This window comes from Cornus florida, unplaced genomic scaffold, assembly GCF_030987335.1.
Source record: "Cornus florida cultivar Cherokee Brave unplaced genomic scaffold, ASM3098733v1 CherokeeBrave_3.0.0_Hap2_Chr06, whole genome shotgun sequence".
Taxonomy (NCBI): Eukaryota; Viridiplantae; Streptophyta; class Magnoliopsida; order Cornales; family Cornaceae; genus Cornus; species Cornus florida.
The window spans coordinates 60,645,084-60,664,888 of record NW_026775576.1 but is presented as its reverse complement, the minus strand read 5'-3'; the positions used below and the strand labels follow the sequence as shown (position 1 = coordinate 60,664,888).

Here is a 19,805-nt window from a genome sequence, read left to right as displayed (position 1 = left end):
GGCGGATTTCAACCTGGTCAATTGGTTGTTTTAGCACTTAGTAGTGGAGTTTAGGATAAGACTTTTTATTTATTTATTTATTAAAATCTTATTTTTCTTTGTGTGTGTGTGTGCGCACGCACGCACGTGCGCGTGTGCTTAACTTTGTTTCTTTCAAGCATTTGTCAAATGGTTTGCCTATTCAACTCTATGCATCTCTAGTTTTAGCTTATAATGGTGTCCCTGGATGAATCATTTTCAACAATTTGATCAAGTGTTTTTTCTTTGGTGTTGAAATTTATATGGGATGCAGTGTTTGTTGATAGGAGGAATAGGAATAAATTTGATTATCCCACTTGGTATACTTCTAAACTAGCCATTTGGAAGGCAGACCTTTACAAAAAGTGGGTCTAATTACGTGTTTTGACTATATCAGTATCTTGACTGTGGAGAGGCAGAGCATTTCTTCCTTCTGTACTGTTGTGAACAGTTTTTGAGTGCTTAAGATGACTTGTTTGGTCTTTTCATAATTCATAAGTAAAAACAATTCTATTTTGTAATTGCTGATTTTCTCTTTTTTCTTCCTTCATAGAGCTGTTGCCAAGTACCTCCAAACTTTGTTTGATAATGAAGCAGAGCATGGAAGGAAGGGCCTTCCCATGGACAACCTGTTAACTGGTAAAACTCGCAAGGAGGCATCAAGGATGTTCTTCGAAGCATTGGTATGTCTGAAGTTCTATGGATTGAAACAAATCTGTGAGCAATTTGTTCATTTTTGTGCTGTACTGTTGTGTGCATCAACTACATTTTTGGTTCAAGGATGTCAGTGTCTTTCTTTTTAACAGTTAGATGGACGGTTGAAGCAATCTTGTTAGTTATCACTGTCTGCAGACCTGAGTACTTTTGGGCTTCAAATTATTGTTAGGTTGCCTGGTTCAGAGTTTTGGTCGTTTAATCGCTGGTTTTATTTTCTGCTTTGGGAACATCGATAAGGAAAACCTGAATTTGTGTCAGCCCCCATGTTAGTGATAAGCAGCATTTCTGTTGCAAATATTGTTAGATTGTTGTTTTGTGTTTTCGGGTTCCTGCTTACCCCCATAAGAAATGACAAAAAGGGAAGTAAAGAACGACCTTGATTTGCTTACTATTTCAGAAACTGAAAATGATTCTTTTCTGAACTAATTAATATATGAAAGAGCTTTCTTCAATAGTCATTGCTTTATTGTGGAACCAAACAATGATACTTCTAACGGCAGTTTATCTTGTCAGGTCTGGTTTTCAGCTACTTCACCAATAATTAGTGGACCTACTGATAATTCCTCTTTTGTGTGTGTGTATTTACAAGTGTTAATTCCTACTTAGATCTGGTGTCCAGCTACCTCACCAATAATTAGTGGACCTACTGTTAATTCCCCTTATACACACACACACACACACAAGTGTTAATTCCTATTATATTTCCTTATTATGGAGTGACATGAATATCGTTCTATTTTGATCATTTCTATTTGACATTCTTCCTTTCAGTTAACTTCACTGGCATCCTCCTCTGCTTTATCTTTTTTGTTTCTGTTTTTCATTTCTGTTGTAAATAATTTCACTACATTACCCAATCACCGAAAGGGGGAAGTATATTTGGTGCTAATTTGATCTGACTTTGCAGGTTCTTAAAACAAGAGATTACATCCACGCAGAACAGGGAACTCCATTTGACAGCATTAATATAAAGCCTCGAGGGAAGCTGATGAAGTCGGACTTTTGATCTCTCATGGGAAGGCATACACGGTTGCCGCAAACCATCTGTATTTACTAGATAGTGGACTACTTACTAAATAGCGGATGCTGGGCTCTTTTGGGTATTATTCTTCCTCTGATCCATTCTTTTCTAATTTATCCTCACATAGTTCGTGTAAGTGGTAGTATTGGTAAATTAGAGGTTACACGTTCATATAGTTCATGTAAATTAAAAAAGACGGTTGTCCAAACACTGCTGTAATAAGTACCTTATTTATATGTATAAAATCTGTATAATTAATTGCCATTTGCAATTGATGATAATTTTATGTAGTTTCACCATTTCAATTAGTTGTACTTGGTTGGACTTGATTATATTCCTAGTTAGTGAGCTAGCCTATTGGCAAAGATTCTTACCTCAACTTGGAGGTTGGGAGCTTGAATCCTCTTGGGGTCACTGAGGGAAATTTTCTCGGTGCATGTGGGACGGGGAGATTGCACATGGTGGATTATGGGGTGATCTAGGAGCCCCAACACCACCATTTTGTGTATATGTATATAAAATATCAATAAATTAGTTTAATTCAGTGGTTAGAATATATAATGTTAGTGGAAGCTTGGAATAAGTTGAAGAATTATTTCTGATTTGACATAAATGTAATGGGACTTTAGGGTCTATTTGGACAGACATTTTCAAGTTTTAGGACAACTTGGATTGGTCACTACTTCAATATTGTGCCAAGTAAATAATGCTTAATAATTGGTATTTCTACCATTCAAAATATTAATGATAATAATTGATATTTCTGAGGAACCAAGTTGGGATGATGATTTATTTATTTATTTTACAATGATGGGAAATAAAAATCTTACAACTAATACTTTTCTAGACAAATCCTTCCCTATTATTTATTATTGTAAATTTGTAATATATAAAAATTAAATGTCTGTATGTTTAATTGTTGGGCTGCTGGCCCAAGCATCCTCATAGGCATGGGTGCCGGGGAAGGTCTGAGATGGGTAGACTTTTATTTATTCACAATCCTATATATATATATATATATGTCGGATACAAAAAACTTTTTCAACCAGGTGCTTTCTAGACTCGTGACTACTACCACACACACACACATCACATTTTGATATCATGTTTATGAAAAACTCACAACAGCCATGCCAGCATTCAACCATAGATATACCAATCAGAATGATGTATGCTGCATTTGGACTTCTCAAAATGGATACAAAAAACTGGTTCAACCAGGTTTCCAGTGGAATTAATATTTTCCCTAGTTGGTGGATGTAAGAGATGACTCCGTGTTGTGGTTGAGCCGGAGATCATCGTTCTTATGTACGAAAATGGCTGCCAAAATAGAAAATGGACTGGAATGAAGTTGAAAATATCGTTGTTCACTCCTTTTCTAACCTCACATGGCCTTCTGCATTTTGGAAAGGTGTATTTCCATGCGTTATTCACCTTGTGTTGGCAGTGATTCCGGCACAAAAAAACAGATCAATAATTAACAAAATCACGCCACAATTCACTGGCTATGCTAAATATCAAGTGCTGCAAGTAAATTTAGAGAGGAGGCTGTAAGTGAAAACAGTAACCTATGTGTGTGCGCGTGCCAACTCCACCCTTAACCACCTGAGCTGAGTCTTAGGGGAGAAAGCAGATGATAATCTTGCCAAATATTACAGGCCAGGACCATTGAAGCTCAAAAACACTCCATAAGCAACGACAATGTCATATGCAAAAATGTCTCATGCTAGCCAATCACATCCGGAAAGACGTGCGAATCAAGAAAAAGGAAATCAGAGTAGAATTTTAAAGATTGAAACTCAAAATGAGAGAGAATTTTATTATGATATCCCTAGACCAATTTATTGCTCGAGATAGGAGTTTTCTAGCATTACAGAAACTTATGCCAGCACTCAAGTTGATCGATCTGAGAAAGAATACAGTGGCTTCAAATTAGCACCTGCAACCTCAAAATTTGTTTCCTTCACTTGTTTCAACGAGAAGTTTGGTCCGTGGCTTACCCCAAGGAAGTCGATTACTCTTCTTTGCCCTTCTCCCCTTCTCCACCTTTCAAGAACCGCAAGAACCAATAAGCAGAAGATTTCAGGTGCCGGGAAAGACCATTCTTGTAGTCCACAAAGATTAAACCGAAACGCTTGGTATAACCATGCGCCCACTCAAAATTGTCCAACAAAGACCATGCAAAGTAACCCCTCACATCCGTTCCATCCCTGTCCATATATTACATATACAAAACTTATTATTCATTTTCATATCACATGTAAACAAAAACCCATTGAAGCAGATATTAGCGCTAGATGATAGCAGAACCATACTAGACAATTGTGAGGACGAGGGTTTGGGTGTAAGAGTAGCCATTTTGTGCACAATTATACAGAAAGTTAGGTCTCTTTCAGTCTTTCCTTCCTAACATGTTGCATAGGCAGGACAAGTACTGGGGTGGCCTTTTAGTATAGTGACTTGGCATGCGATTCATAAATATATATATATATATATATATATATATATATATATATATATATATATGTACAGGGCTCAATGAGATAAACAAAAAAGTCTCTGCATGTATTTGCATAATGCAAACAGATATATGAATGAAACAAAATAGGAACAAGGACTTCTCTATGTGAGACTGTGTCTCTCTAAAAATAAGGAGACACCAAATATGCAAGCTTATGGCAAACGGCAGGAAGTGACAGTAACCCACTTAATTGCCTGTGCAACAGAAGCCAGGTATCCCTTAAAGTAAACAACTCTCAATTTGTCGTCTAACATCTCAGAGAGTGTGGAAGTATCACTGTCTTCATCATCCATACCTGTAGATGGTGGACGAAAGCATTTAGAGAATATAAAAGTCAATATAATATGGACAAATAATACTTGTAAGCTTTCATAGGTTAGATATTAGATGAGTTATGCATGAAGCTATTTTCTGACAATTAAACGATTAACTTACGAGATATTTACCCGCTCATCTTAAATCCAGATATGTACCACTATAAAAAGGGGATTGACCCTCATGATACAACTTTTCCTAGTTTGTATGACAAAGGAAAATTTTATAGAAAGGCATAATTGACATTATAACCACTTTCTCCCTTTCAAAGTTGTAGGGAGTCTATACCATTCTCAGTAACATATATTGGAGGATTGTTGTATCTCTGTGCTATGTAATTAAGAGCATTCCGTAATCCCCAAGGTACTACGTACAGCCATGATGACGCCGCCTGCATGCATAAAAAAAATCATTGAAATGGAATTATTCATTGTGTGTGTGCAAACAACCAAATGCATGCATACCTTCTCACCAATCGCCTCCCCCCCTTCCCATTCCGCTATGACAGACAGAAAACGAAAAGTGTAATTGTAAGAGAATTTTTAAAGTAACAGTAACTTAAAAAACAAGTCATGAAGGTGTTTAGAGTTACCAATTGTCTGCATCTCTTGTGCCCTGTAATAATCATTGTCTTCATAAGGATTCAGACCGTCAAACTCTGCTGAGTTCACTGTTCCATGGACAATAAACCTTGTGCTATAATGATTCAGACCAACAAAGTCTACAGAGTTCCTAAGCAACTCTACATCTTTCTGTGAGAATTTTGGAAGCAAATCTCCAAGTCTTTCACGCATAGTTTCAGGATAATTGCCAAAAAATATAGGATCCAAGTACCTACATCACAACTTGTAATTAAGGGAAAAGTTATGAACTAGAAATAAGAATCAGAACGGGTTATTGAAAATTGAGACGACACATTTTTTTCTAGGAGATATCTGAAATTTAACAGACCTACCTAACAGTGAGCAAGCTGCAATGGGTTTGGCGAGGCCATGCAATAGAGAAATTTTAACTGACAATTACATAAATTAGTTTTCAACTCAACTCAATAAAGTCTTTTCCTAACTACTGCAGTTATCCATTTCCCATTTGCTAAAACTTAAGATTGCATCTTTTTTTATTAATTGTATATCCAATCATTTCTAACAGCCTCAATCCACATATTCATGGACATCCTTATGTCCTTGTATTCTATTGAAATATATATATATATATATATATATATTTTTGATAAGAAAAATGTATTAGAAGACGTTCAAACAGGGAACGCGTCCCAAGAGCTATACAGAGGCCGAAGCCAGAGACAAGGTCCGAAGGACCCACCGAATCCAAAAAATCAATAAACTCATCAGGATGTACAATTTCTCTCCAAAACCCTACTAAAAAGAAAGCTAATATTATGAAACTTCAAGGCCCCTAAGGAAGATTCCTCCCCTTCAAAAGATTTTTTATTCTGCTCCTTCCATAAGCACCACTAGACACAAAGGGGAACCACCCTCCAACACTCATAGGCGTGGGATCCCACATTACAGCCTCGCTAAGCGTCAATCAACCCCCTCGAGGACCGTGGCATAACCCAATGGACGCCGAAAATGCCAAAGATAAGGCTCCAACAGTTGTGAGCTACAGGGCAATGCAAAAGACAAGGCTCCAACAGGTTACATCTAAGGATTTGACCCCACTTATGATCCTCCTCCTAACTATTCCCTGATTATGCATTCATTTCTTTCATCCTCCACAATTTGTCTCTCTCCACACCTGCCTGATTAAGCCACTTAAGATCCCGAATATCCAAACCTCCCCTTTGCTTAGGCTTGCACACCTTATCCCAACTCACTAAATGACATTTAAAATCGTCTCCCATCCCCCCTTGTTAGACAACCCCCTTAGATTTAGGCTTGATATTAGCTTATATATTTGCATATCTTCTGTTACATATGTTTAGGCCTAATTATAGGCTATGTGAGAAAGCTCCCTTAGATCTAGGCTCGATATTAGATTGTATATTTGCACATCTTCTATTACCATATTTTTAGCCTTAGATTTAGGCTTGCCTTTATAAATGCCCTTTTCTGATTCCATGAAACACATGTTGTTATCCGAGATATGATAGCCTAGAATCATGGGATGTGACTTGCTATATTAGCCAATATAGATGGACTAGAATCATAAAATTTGACTTTATTTATGCATATAAATAACATGTGCTCCTTTAGTAATATTTAACATGTGCTCCTTTAGTATATATGTTGGGGTAGCGGAAACAAGCGAACAACGAGAAAGAAAGCCAACAAAGCAATCACACACAAACACAAGATATGACATGGTTCAGCCAAAAAAAAATCACACAAAAACACGAGATATAACGTGGTTCAGCCAAAACCGGCCTACATCCATAGATGAAAAGAGATTCCCCTATGATACATAGAGAGACTGTAGAGAGACTATGATACGTAGAGAGATTCCCCTATGATACGTAGAGAGATTACAATTGTCGAGTACCAACACCACGTACATGTCTTTTTACCATGTACCACTCCACAAGTCTATTTCCTCGCTACGAGTGATCTTCAGTGCTTTTTCTACTCTACCAACCCGTAAACTATTACCCATCAACCCCAAATCAGACAATATCATACCATGTGGTGGAGTGGCTGTTACATTGGCTCTTTGGAATACTACCAGGTTGGCAGGAGAATATATTTTGCGTGGTAAGTAGTGCCTTTATGCCTTTAGGTGCTCTTTTGAGGGCATGGATATCTTTTTTTTTTTTTTTTTGATAAGTATTCATAGTGGCCCAAAAGGGAGATGTGGCCCAAACAACTGCATAAAAACTATAGCCTCAAGCTATCCACAAAAGACAAAATAATTGAGATTTCGATATTGAAATTTCTCAATATTTATTTTATAAGTATTCATAGAAGAGCCCCCAAAAGGGGACGTGACCAAAACAACTGCATAAAAACAATAGCCTCAAGTTATCCACAAAAGACAATAATTGATATCTCGATATTGAAATTGTACATTGTTGTGAGTTCTCTGTATAGTTGAGTTACAGGGAGATCTTCTTGTGAGGATTATTAGTTTTTGGATGATATGAGTGTATAGTTTTTGTAAAGCTTGGTTATGTGTGACGTCCCACATCTCCTTTTGTGGGGTGGGGGGGGGGGGGGGGGGGGGGGGTCCTAATTATGTAGACACGTTTTGAAAACCGTAAGACAGAGAGTGTGCAAAAAAGGCAATATTTACAAAGCGTCTTGACATTATGTATACTTCATATGCACATGGGGAGTTATATTTTAGCCAAGCACATTAAAAGAAAGAAGAAAACATTGATATATGGATCTAAAAATCTTTCAAGGTTATGGAAAAATATCCCGCATAATTGCATTTTAGTTGGTAAAAATGTATAATCAGCAGCATTGAAAAAGACTTCCATTAAATACACTCCTCTAGGAATTGTATTAAAAAAAATTTAGTCTTTGCAAAAACAAAGCTCTCCAATGCAAGTAAAACAAACTAGGAAAAAAATAAAAGAAGCAAGTAAAACAGATAAACCAAGGCACTTTCAATAAGCTCAGAGAATAAACCAAGGATAAAATGGATACCATCCAAGTTGAAAATCAATACGCCTTGCTGCAGCAAGTTTATCTTCCATTTTATCTGATATAGCCTCAGCCCATTCACAATCTACCACCAAACCTATTTGTCCTCTTTGCTTTTCCTATGATGAAGAACAAACAAACATCAAACAATGACAATAACAAGTAACTTTTATTTTAGTGCCAGCTAAAGCACGTGAATAGCAATACTTATGAATATGGGGATCATAAAAATAAAAGTAGTGTTCGGTAAATAGGACTTACGTTTGCATATTTCACGACTCAAAACTAGAGTCTGTAATTTTTTTTTTTAATTATTAGTTTAGTTAGAATTTTTAAAGTTGCTGTCAAATGGTTACTACTTCGTCATAGTCAAAGATGGAATTCAAGCTTCAACCAAGGGCAAAAGAGTAATTTTCAACTTTAGGGGTATAAAGGTAAATTGACAATACTATGCATTCATCGTGTTCATGCATTAGGCTTTTGAAAATTCCTGACCTGATCTAGAAAATCATAACTGACATGCATCAAAAGTGTTTTTGGAGACTTCTTTACTAAAAATTTTCTACATATAGGATTCCTGAGTACATCGATCAATCAACAGATCAATTTGAAGGCTACTAGACTCATGTCGATCCATGAACATGTTTCTTGATTGATTGAGCCACTCGGGAAGTCAGTTTCATTTTCAGTTTAAAACACTAAAATCCTATTCTCTATACAACTATGGTTTGCTCTTAAATACTCTAATAAAGTACAAACCCTAAGACATATAGAATAAACATAGAGATTCATAAGATAAAGAGTTTTGCAGAATAGTTTGAGCGCATTCTTATATATTTTTTATCATTCATCAATTGCATTAGATTGCTATGTGATATTTTAGTGTGTTGACATCATAACTGCCGTGGAGTTGATTTGAAGTGTTCAACAGCAACATATAATCAATTAATCGGATTGGAGTAGATGACTAGGCTGGACATTAAAGTTGCTATTAGAGCAGCAGATTAGTGATGGATCTGACTCTGTGCCCGGAGACCATGTGTTTAGTTTGATGATGGATCAGTCAATCTCAAGAGGTAACTGGCAGTGCTGAGGTATGTGAACTTTTAACATAGTAATTTGGTAGGTTAATTAAAAATTAAAAAAGTAATTAGAATTAGTTAAATCTACTACCAAGACCTATTTGCCCCTCCTTTAGGTCTCCCCTTCTGATTGAGATGGAAGTCCCTGTGAACAAGAGAAATCAGTCTATTAACGAAAAACAAACTTCTGTTGATCGGTCGAATAGGTGAACTGCTTCTCTGTGGCTTTCTCTAGCCAGCAGGAGTGGAGACAGGTAGTAGTAGCACGGGTGAACAATCCACAGTAGAACATGTTGTCCGATTCATGGTTCAGCATGGAGAGGCAGAAATAAAAAAAAAAAGATGACAAGCTAATCCATCTGTCGTGCTTGAGTCATTCCCCATCCAGTAGCTCCTGAGGTCTAGATCATGGACTTTGCAATAACTCTTTTTTAGAGCCTAGGGTTCCAGTCTTTACAATTTTCATATATTAATTGATTGTGTTAATCACAGAAAATATCGGTCTGCAAAATAGGAAAGAAATAGTGCATTAAATTTGTGAGAATTAAATTACATATGGTTGAGAATTGGGTAGGAGGGTTTCAGAAAACAAACTAAGTTTTTAGAAACTGCTTTACTGGTTTAAAATTTTGGTTTAAGAAATAACAAGCTTAGTAAAAGATTAGAGGATAAGTGATAAGAAGAAGATAGGGGGGAAAAAAAGGGACTAAGAAGAAAAGCGAAATAATTACAATCTTTCAAACGAAGCACTATGGCTCATCATCATCATCATCATCCTTGCCTTTATCCCATATGGCTAGGCAAACAACTCTTCCTACTAGTGCATCATTGGGTCTACATTGAATATAAACATACCACCTAAGTCTATGTTCTCGAATTTTATCACTTAGAGGCACTATACCTAGTGTTCCCCGCACACGTTCATTATTAATCTTATCTCTTCTAGTTACTCCTACCATCCAACATAGCATCCTCATTTATGCAACATGAATGCATTGTTCTTGTGTCTTTTTCAATGCCCAACACTCTTCTCTATATAATATAGCTGGTCTAATAAACCGCCCTATAGAATTTTCCTTTTAATTTATTCGGCATTCGTTTGTCACAAAGGACACAACTAGCTTGCCTCCATTTGGTCCACCCTGCTGCAATCCTAAATTGAGGATTGAAGCACTACGGCTAAATTCCTCAATTTATACATCAACTTCATTAGAGATTATTACAAGCCATTTTATTGCTTTAAACACCTAATAATAATAAATCCTATCCCTCAAAAAAAAATTAATCTGTTTATTGTATTGTCAACAATAATCAACGAGAATAATGTGATAGAGTAACTATTTTTTTGATAAGTAATGTGAGTATTCAATGATTTTTTATATAAAAGCGAAGATAATGTGAATCAGTTATCTAGGTTTTGTAGAGGAAACAGAAAGAAAGGAAGAATGATGAGACTAGAGAGTTAAGACAATGAGAAAGACAGAGAACGTCAGTCCCTTGAATGAATTAAAATTCCACGACTTCGGATTTTGATCATAACAGTGGATTTGTTATCACCTGTGACGGCCCTGGTTTTACTAACCCGGATGCGTCAATGTGACCCGAAAGTTAATCCGATAACGGATCCGGAATGCGGAAGCGAAAACAAAAACAAGGTCTCTAGGGATATACAGAATCCCTAAGACGCCAAGGTGACTTTCCATGAAGTCACGAAACTCGACGAGAACGAAAGCGGAAGCAAAATACTGAAAATAGACCAAGTATGCCCCCAAGGGCAAAATGGTCTTTTCACTCGGAAACAAAGTCTCGAGATATGTACGTCATCCCTAAGACACAAGCATGACTTCCCATGAAGCCACGGAACTTAAAAGTAAACAAAGTGCGGAAACGACGTTTTAAAAACGGACAAGTTTAGCCCTAGGGGCAAAATGGTAATTTCTAAAAAGATATGGGTGCTACCGAGCACACCATTGGATAGACAATGAAAAATTAACAAAGTTAGACTCAAGAATCACTTGATTTGGAGGCCGGACGGAGAAGAAAGGGCAAAAACAAAATTGAACGTCGTCGCGGCCTATGGAGGGGCACCCCATACGCATGCCACGTGCGCGACATTCGACAATGACTGGAGCATACCTGCCACTAGCATGGCCCAGACAAAATACCTTTAGGATTTAAAAAATAGAAAGGAGAAAATAATGAAGAGGTTCGACAATCCTTCTTATCTGATCCACCACCTTCTTTCTAAAAGGCTAAGAAGCACGGACACGGATACGATACGACACGGCAAATCCAAAAAAATTAGGACACGGACACGGCGAATAGTATATATATATATATATGCATTAATAATTTTAAAAAAAAAACACGGATATGTTTAGGTTGGAATATATATATATATATCACTGATATGTTAGTATATATATATATCAACATCTTTAGGACACGGACACGGCGAATTGTGGCATCTTTAGGTTAGTATATATATATATCAGCATCTTTAGGGTAGTAAAAAACAAAAACTAGAACATATCAGCATAAAAAATAAAAAATAACATATCAGCATTAACAAATAAGAAAAAAATTCCAGAAAAGTGTGTCCGAGCCGTGTTTGAGCCGTGTCCGAGCTGTCTGAGCCGTGTCCGAGTTGTCTGAGCCGTGTCCGAGCCGTGTCCGAGCTGTTGGAGCCGTGTCCGAAAATTAAAAAAAATAAAAAAAATTCCAGACACGTTTTTTGGCGTGTCCGACACGTGTCGGGGCGTGTCCGACGCGTGTCCGTGTCGGACACGGATTCTTCGCCCATTTTGGAGTGTCCGTGCTTCTTAGCTAAAAGGTCAATAATTTTATCATGTGAAGTTCCTTAGAGAGAGAGAGAGAGAGAAGGAGAGAGAATGTGACGAACTTAGAATGACCCCAACATTTGATAATTTCCTATGGCAAGCTTGTTTATAAAACCTGAAAAACTTACAGATCCCTTAGTCATGGGCAATACATATACAGAGGATGCAAACGATATCCGGAATGATTGGGTATAAAGCATCTGTAGGTCTTTTAAGTCCGCCGTCAAATCCCACGGCTCAGCCCTGGACACGAAGTGGAAACAAACTACCAAGCTAGAGTATCCTTTAATATAACTTCTATATATCAGTATTACGTACTCTATATATTAACTAGAATTAATGCATCATTGATTTGAATATACATTTTCCAAAATTCTCTCACGCTGCCACTATATATTTTTATTTTTATTTTTTTTATGTTTTGATAGGAAAGCACACTCACTAGACATGTGCTCCCACTGGGGCTTAACCTCCCTTCGGTGAGGTGGAGGACATACAACTCAAGCCAAGACTTGGTGGTACACTGCCACCATTTTGCTCTAAAGAAAATAATTGATCATAAATTATTTTTTACTATGATCTAACCGGATAGAGAAATTAAGAAACCAAGTGATGATTAAATATTATATTAGCATAATTTATGTTCTAAAGTGCGTAATCAATGATTCCAAAACACAAACAGCATACCTACCTTGTAATTGTTTCGGTATATGGAAACAGCTTCTGCATGGGCCAAGAGCTGGTGATGCGCAACCAAATATGGTTCTGTCGTTGAATATAGTCTTCCAGGGGCAAATACTCCAGTAATATATCCATTTACCACAGTTTGAAGAGGCTCATTAATTGTGATCCAATTCTTTACTCTATCTCCAAACCTGGCAAAGCAAGTTTCTGCATAGATGGCGAAGTATTTTCTGGAGGTTTGCCAAAAATAGAAGTTATTAATCATTAATATGCAAGTAAATTGAATCTTCTGGGTAAAATATATGGCATTGTATCTTGCAGGAAACCAAATAAAGTGTAAATTTACCAGGGATGAGAAACTGAGTTCATTAGCCTAGATATCTATTTATGGACTTAATATTGCGAAACAAGAATCCACAGGGAAACTATCTAAATAACATAAAAATATATATATATATATATATATATATATATATATATATATATATACTAAGTTCGATAGTATAACTATGGACAAATCAACAAAAAGTGGGATTCCACCTGCTAACTGCCATCTACTCCAAAAGCTTAAAGCTTTTATAGAGGGTGTAACTATAATATTTATATCCTTCAACACGGCCCCCTCACGTGTGGCCTTCTTTTGGTCCAACACGTGCTTTTCAATTTTTTAATTAAGGTGACGATGAGGTTTGAACTTGAGACCTTTGGCTCTGATACCATGTTAACTACTATCTACTCCAAAAGCTTAAGCTTTTAGAGAGGGTGTAACTATAATATTTATATCCTTCAACACCATCAAAGAGAATTGCGACAAGGACACAGCTTGTAGCTTTACTGAATGTTGCACAAGGATATATCATATCTATATTTCTATTTCTATTTCTATTTCTATTTCTATGCCTCGTATGAGAGTTGATACTAGAATTACTCATTAGCACAATTGCAAGAAGCACATGGAGGAGGATAAACATTTTCTTTATCTGAAAACACATTTCTGAAAATTCTCAGAATCCCAGTTCCTCACAAAAGGAGTAGAACCTGCATGATTTATTTATTTATTTATTTTTAAACTAATAAGCACTTGGTAAGCCAATTCCCTCAGAATCGTCAGCTCCTCAGAAAACGAGTTTCCAAAACCTCTTTATCTGAGAACGCATGATAAATATCTATTCAATAACTTGAGGAAAAGTGTACTAAGGAACAATTTGTCAAAGCTATTAGTCATTCTGATCATTGATAAGAGTACCATATAAGATTGAAATTTGATTTGAAGGGACAACAACTCTCATTTAAAATCCCAGATGTCCATAAAAATAAATAAATAAATAATAATAATAATAATAATAATAATAAACAATTGTGCTTGCCACTCTAAGAACCACAAGGGGAAAAAAGTAGTAAAGTTTAAAATCATTTGCGCATTCTATCTTCATGTTCCATTTTAAGGGTCCTTGAAGGAACTTCTTCCTTGCTATACTCGTTGTTTTCGTCTCTTCTTCAACCAATATAATTACTGAATCTATCAACCAAAAAGTTATATATCTATGGTACCTCTTCAAAAACTCGACATTGTTACCTTTTTAAAGTTTATTACTACACCACATAAGCTCCAAACAACAAAGGCATGTGATGCATTCTTTATTTCTCGTTCTATATGGTAAAAAAATTTTCTGTAAGGTTTGAAGTGTTAAGCCACAAATCCATCCCACTTCTCAAAGCTTACTGAAACCAAAACCCATTTAAACAAAACTATTCCATTGATATCAAAGAATGAATCAGTAAGAACTAAAATTATCTTTTAATATCAGTGTGTAAAACGAGCAACAATAGGGATCTTACACGATTTGCTCATTTAACCACCCTCCCATTGACTCGTGAAGATTCAAAGGAAGATCCCAATGGTATAAAGTTACAAAAGGCTGGATACCTGCAGAACATAGCTCCTATTTAGTTTTACTGTTGCTAGTAGAAGGAAATCAAGTACAAATGACTTCATACCCTTTTCGAGAAGGTAATTAATGACATTGTTGTAATAAGCGATCCCTTCGTCGTTGATTTTTGTTCCCAAACCATCTGTAAGCATGGAGAAAACCAAAGCAGCAGTCCACTTGTGTCATCAACTCATCATAATAAAGCTAAGGCACGGCAAGGCAACGAACAACACAATTTATAATTAAATTCTTCATGATATATAAAAACATGACGAAGAATCGAAGATAGTATAAACTGATTTTTTTTAATATAAAAAATAGAGGCATAGAAGGAAAACAAGTGATTTTGAAGTGTCAAAACCGCAGAGTTCAATTCATAAAAAGTTAAAAAAATAAATAATAAAAGAAAAATAAATAGTGTGAATGGACTTCCATTCAAAAATAAATTCCGATATTAGCACACAAGCACCTATGTCCCCATTGGGACTTGAATTTTTGGAGATGCCATTAAGCTAACAACTGGTGGTAAACATAAACTCCATTTAACAACTTTGCACAAGGAAGGTCATAGGACTTGAAGATCATGAAAATATGAAATTGCCTTCTAACTGGGAGTTGATAATGGTCAACATATTCAAGTGATCATTATAGTCTTGTTTAGCTCACTCCACATAAATAATTGATATATTGTCAAACGTATCCACCTCAATATTAGCTGAGTTCAATTCTATTATTGAATACATTGAATTGCATCATGCGTATTGGGGGAAATGGGGGATTACCCGGAAAGATACGAGACCAAGAGATGGAAAAACGATAAGCGCTAAACCCCAACTTCGCTATAAGATCGATGTCTTCCTGTAATTTGTAAATTTCTTATTTAAGAACAATGAAATTTGGTGAAAGGAGAAAGAAAAGACATAAAATGACATCAGAAGAATTAACCAGCTCATGACCATTAAATTTTTTGAACTAACCTTTTTAAAAATTTATGTGCAAACAGTCAGCAATGACCATGTATGAACAAGATCAAACTGCTTATATTCCCATTTTGAAATCATAAACTCATTAGTAAATATAACAAAAGCTAACAAGCCATTGCACTGGCAGAAAATGCATTATAATCCGTTTTCATCAATATATATATATATATATATATATATATATATATATATTGTATAAATAAGTATTTATACATCTTGGGGCAGAAGTTACAAAGTTAAAAACTAGAAGGAAAGAATTTAAACATAAATAAATAAGTAAATGTGTACAGCTTTCTGTCACCATCCCTAAAACCTCATACAAGTTCACAATTGCTCTAGTTTTATAATGATAAGACTCATAGAAAAGATTAACAATCAACTGTTATACATGTATTAAAAATGAAAGTAAAAGGGTAATCGCTTGTTGCCAAATTTGTAAAGAATAACCTTATAACGATGATACTGGTCAACTGATATATCTCCATTACTTCCATCGCAAATTTTACCTGATAGAACAAGAAAGTTTTATTAGCAAGTGAAACAAAACCAAATTTGAGAATATAAAGCCGAGACGTCGCTGTGAAGGGAAATAACAGATTTGAGCATGTAAGAAAGCATACCCTCAGTATGAGAAAATGCATCCCAAATGGAAGGACCTCTACCACCCTCATTGCTTGCTCCTTCAACCTAGAATTAGACCCAAACAAAAAAAATATATGGAGAATTTTGTGAGTTCATTTTTTCATTTTTTTAATGTTACCCTACATTTTTAGGTTCTTATTTACAGTTTTAATGGATACTTCCTCTGCTATTTATCTTTTGTGCAGTAGGTATAACTGGTAATCTAGTCAACTCACTAATATCTTTCTTTATGATATAAGTTTCTATATATATATATACATGTATCTTTTTGTCAAGTAAGATAATTAATTGATGGAGAAAAAAGTAGAAGAGGGGTGAAAAAAACCAAGTAAACAGAACTACATACAAACCAACACAGCCTATCCAACTAAACACCTCAGATCACTGAGACTCCAAGTCAACTACAACAAAACAACACAAACAGAACAACACCAAACACAACAGACAAAACAGAAAACATGTTCAAATGACACAGGGACAGCCTCATAGAGATACATCAAAGAATACTAGTACCACGTTAATTCATCAAAATGTGATCTAAATTTTACAAGTTATTTTAATAACTTAACAGAACTACAACATGTTTTATAAGTTATTTTTCTTGTGGTTGAAAATTCCATCAGATTTGTAAGAGAATACTAGTACCCATTCATCAAATCAAATCTAAACTACTGTTTATCTTTTAGTAGTGACCCAACAGTCATGACAAATAAGCCCTTTACCTTATGGCTTATAGTGATAAAACTCTGTAATGACTAATTCTTTTCATATTCATTATCAATAAAAATTTAGGTAAATTCTCGTCTTCCCTAAGATTTGTCACATGGACCCTCCCTGCGTTTCATAATTCCACTTACCCGCGGGTTAGGTACTTAATGGGGACAAAATATGTAAGTAAAAAATTAATAGAACGTCGGTTTAGCTCAGCCTTTCTACAACCTGAAATGCCAAGGGCAAAATGGTAAAAAATAATACTATTATTACCGAGTAGAACCACCATCATTGATAGGGTAGGTAAGTAAGATTATGAAACATGCACGGTTTATGTGAGATAGTAACAACCTCATTTAACTCACAATTTTACAATATATATATATATGTGTGTGTATAAAAATGCTAATATGGTAGGTATATAACACACAAACAAACACAATTATTAGTATATCAGAGCTAAAAATGGTAAAATAGCATACTATCATTATCAAGTAGCACCAGGGGCGCTCGATGTAACTCGGGGCCTTAGGCGGAAAAAAAAAAAAAAAAAAAGGCCTTTTCATTTCACAATATGTAATATATTAATTATTAAATAATAATTAATTAAAAATCATCCATTGTTTTAAAAAATATGGATAAAAATAGTCGCAAGACTCACAACTCACAAATAAATATACAAATATAAAAAAAATATAGATATAGACAAATTTATAATAACAAAAGTTAGTAAAACTAAAAAATAATTAAAGAAAAATAATAATATAACCTGATTTAGAAAGCCCCAATTCAATGCTGTTGCAAATTCTTCAATAAAAAAAAGTGCGTTCAAATTGAGATTTGAAATATTGAGTCGAGAAGAAAGAAAATTGTAAAGTTGTAATAAGAGAGGACTGAGAAGGGAGATGACTTGTAATTTGTTGAGTTTGCTGAGAGAGGAGAGAATGAACGTGAGGATTAGGAATAAGAAAAAATAAATAAAATAAAATAAAATCTAAAAAAAAGAGAATATTCACTTCCCAATACGACGGCTAAATATTTATTATTGTGCAACTTATCAAAAATATATATATAGTGTTGGTGTAAAAAATAGTGTGTATAAAAAAAAAAGTGTATGACAAAGAAAAAATATATTATTTAAGAATATAAATATTTGGGCCCATATTGAGTGTGTAATGGTTAGGGTTTGGTTTACTAAACAACTGTGAATGAGGCTGAGAGAGGAATTGTGAAAAAAAATGAGATATTTTAAGAGATAAATAATTTCTCTCTGAATTGATAAGGAGAGAGAAGATAAAAAAAGAAGCTTATTTTAGGAGATAAATTCTTTAGAATTATTGTTCAATTAGGAAACAATTACAATACACTATATATATACAAGGTAACTATAATATTTTGGGGCCTTTTTATTGGATGGGGGCCTTAGGCGAGCACCACCGTCATTGATAGGGTAGGTAAATGAGATTATGAAATATGGTACGTGAGATGGTGACAACCTCATTTAATCCAAAATTTTACAAATATATATATAGATATATATATAAACGCTTATATAGTAGGTATATAAACACAGAAACAAACATAATTATTAGTAAATCAGAGCTAAAAATGGTATTAAAATACTAAAATGATAAATTGATGGGGATTCATCGTTACCTGATAAGCGGCAGTAGCGACGCCAAACACGAAGTCCGAAGGAAAATCGCTTCGAGAAACTTCTTTATCTTTGATGAAAGACCTCCATTCCTCTTCCAATGCGTTTTTCTTCATGCTCGCCATTGCCATTGTTTTCGTAAACAGAGGAGAGAGAGAAACGGAGAGGAGAGAGAAAGGAATTGCCACTGTTACTCTCGCCCTTAAAAAAAAAAAAAAAAAAAAAAAAAAAAAAAAAAAAAAAAGAACATTTAACACTCTCATTCAACAAACTACTCCAACGTCTGACGGTTCACATTCAGTTTTAATTTGAAATTTTAATATTTATTAATGATATATTTATTATCGACGTTTCATTTCTTATACATATTACCTGAAGATTATTAATTTTAAAATTTATTAAAGTGAGAATTATGTTCTGGTTTAAAGTTTACTCATGATCAAAGGAGTTCCAAAATTTACTTATGAGCAAAGAGTTTTTATACAATACTACATTAAAGAGAATTAAAAAATTGTACCTAAAACTCTTGCTTAATTAAAACATTTTACACTTAATGTCTACCCATTGACATTCATTTTTAATATGAAAATTTAATATCTATTAATTATTTAGTACATTAATACAAAGTTTACTAGCAAAGAGTTTTTGATACTACATTAAATTAAAGCAAAAACATTTTTAACATTCATTAAAAGTAATTTCTTTCCGGATTTGGATCCTCTCCAGCCAATCTAAAACTATGCAGACCTTAATCATGTGGTGCATATTTAGCCACATCAGCACGATTTTAATGTGAAGTTTACCGAGTTTAGAAGAGAAATTTGGTTGAAGAGGAACAATTTTTTTTTTTTGAAGTTAAAGCAACTGACTGATAGAATGGAGATTCGAACTTGAATCTTTGGCCACAAACAACACATGCCCTACCACTGGACGATCACACACCACATCTAGAGAGGATCATTATTCTTTCATTAGAAGAGTACTAAAACATTGTGCACTAAAAATGAGGATCATTATCCTTTCATTAAAAGAGTACTAAAACATTGTGCACTAAAAATGCTGGACTCTTGACCTAAAAAAA

At 34.9% G+C, this 19,805-nt stretch overlaps 2 protein-coding genes across 4 annotated transcripts in view; one reads left to right on the top strand and one right to left on the bottom strand.

The window, feature by feature from the left end:
- The window catches only part of LOC132311654 (sister chromatid cohesion 1 protein 4-like), a 31,220-nt gene extending 29,165 nt beyond the window's left edge, over positions 1-2,055 (top strand). For all 3 annotated transcript variants that reach the window (XM_059809668.1, XM_059809667.1, XM_059809666.1), the window contains exons 15-16: positions 572-701; positions 1,643-2,055. In XM_059809668.1, the coding sequence (XP_059665651.1) occupies positions 572-701; positions 1,643-1,741 (229 nt within the window). In that variant the 3' untranslated portion in view covers positions 1,742-2,055. The remainder of the gene's footprint in view (positions 1-571; positions 702-1,642) is intronic.
- A 1,432-nt stretch (positions 2,056-3,487) lies between these two features.
- On the bottom strand, positions 3,488-18,996 carry LOC132311652 (beta-glucosidase 42-like). Its single transcript, XM_059809663.1, has 13 exons — positions 18,727-18,996; positions 16,338-16,404; positions 16,165-16,223; positions 15,517-15,592; positions 14,802-14,876; positions 14,643-14,730; positions 12,811-13,033; positions 8,201-8,316; positions 5,185-5,426; positions 5,057-5,091; positions 4,881-4,983; positions 4,464-4,572; positions 3,488-3,966 (listed from the first exon to the last, which is right to left on the bottom strand). Exons 1-13 carry the CDS (start codon positions 18,985-18,987, stop codon positions 3,771-3,773), a joined length of 1,650 nt encoding a protein of 549 aa, XP_059665646.1. The 5' UTR covers positions 18,988-18,996; the 3' UTR covers positions 3,488-3,770.
- Positions 18,997-19,805: the final 809 nt, after the last annotated feature.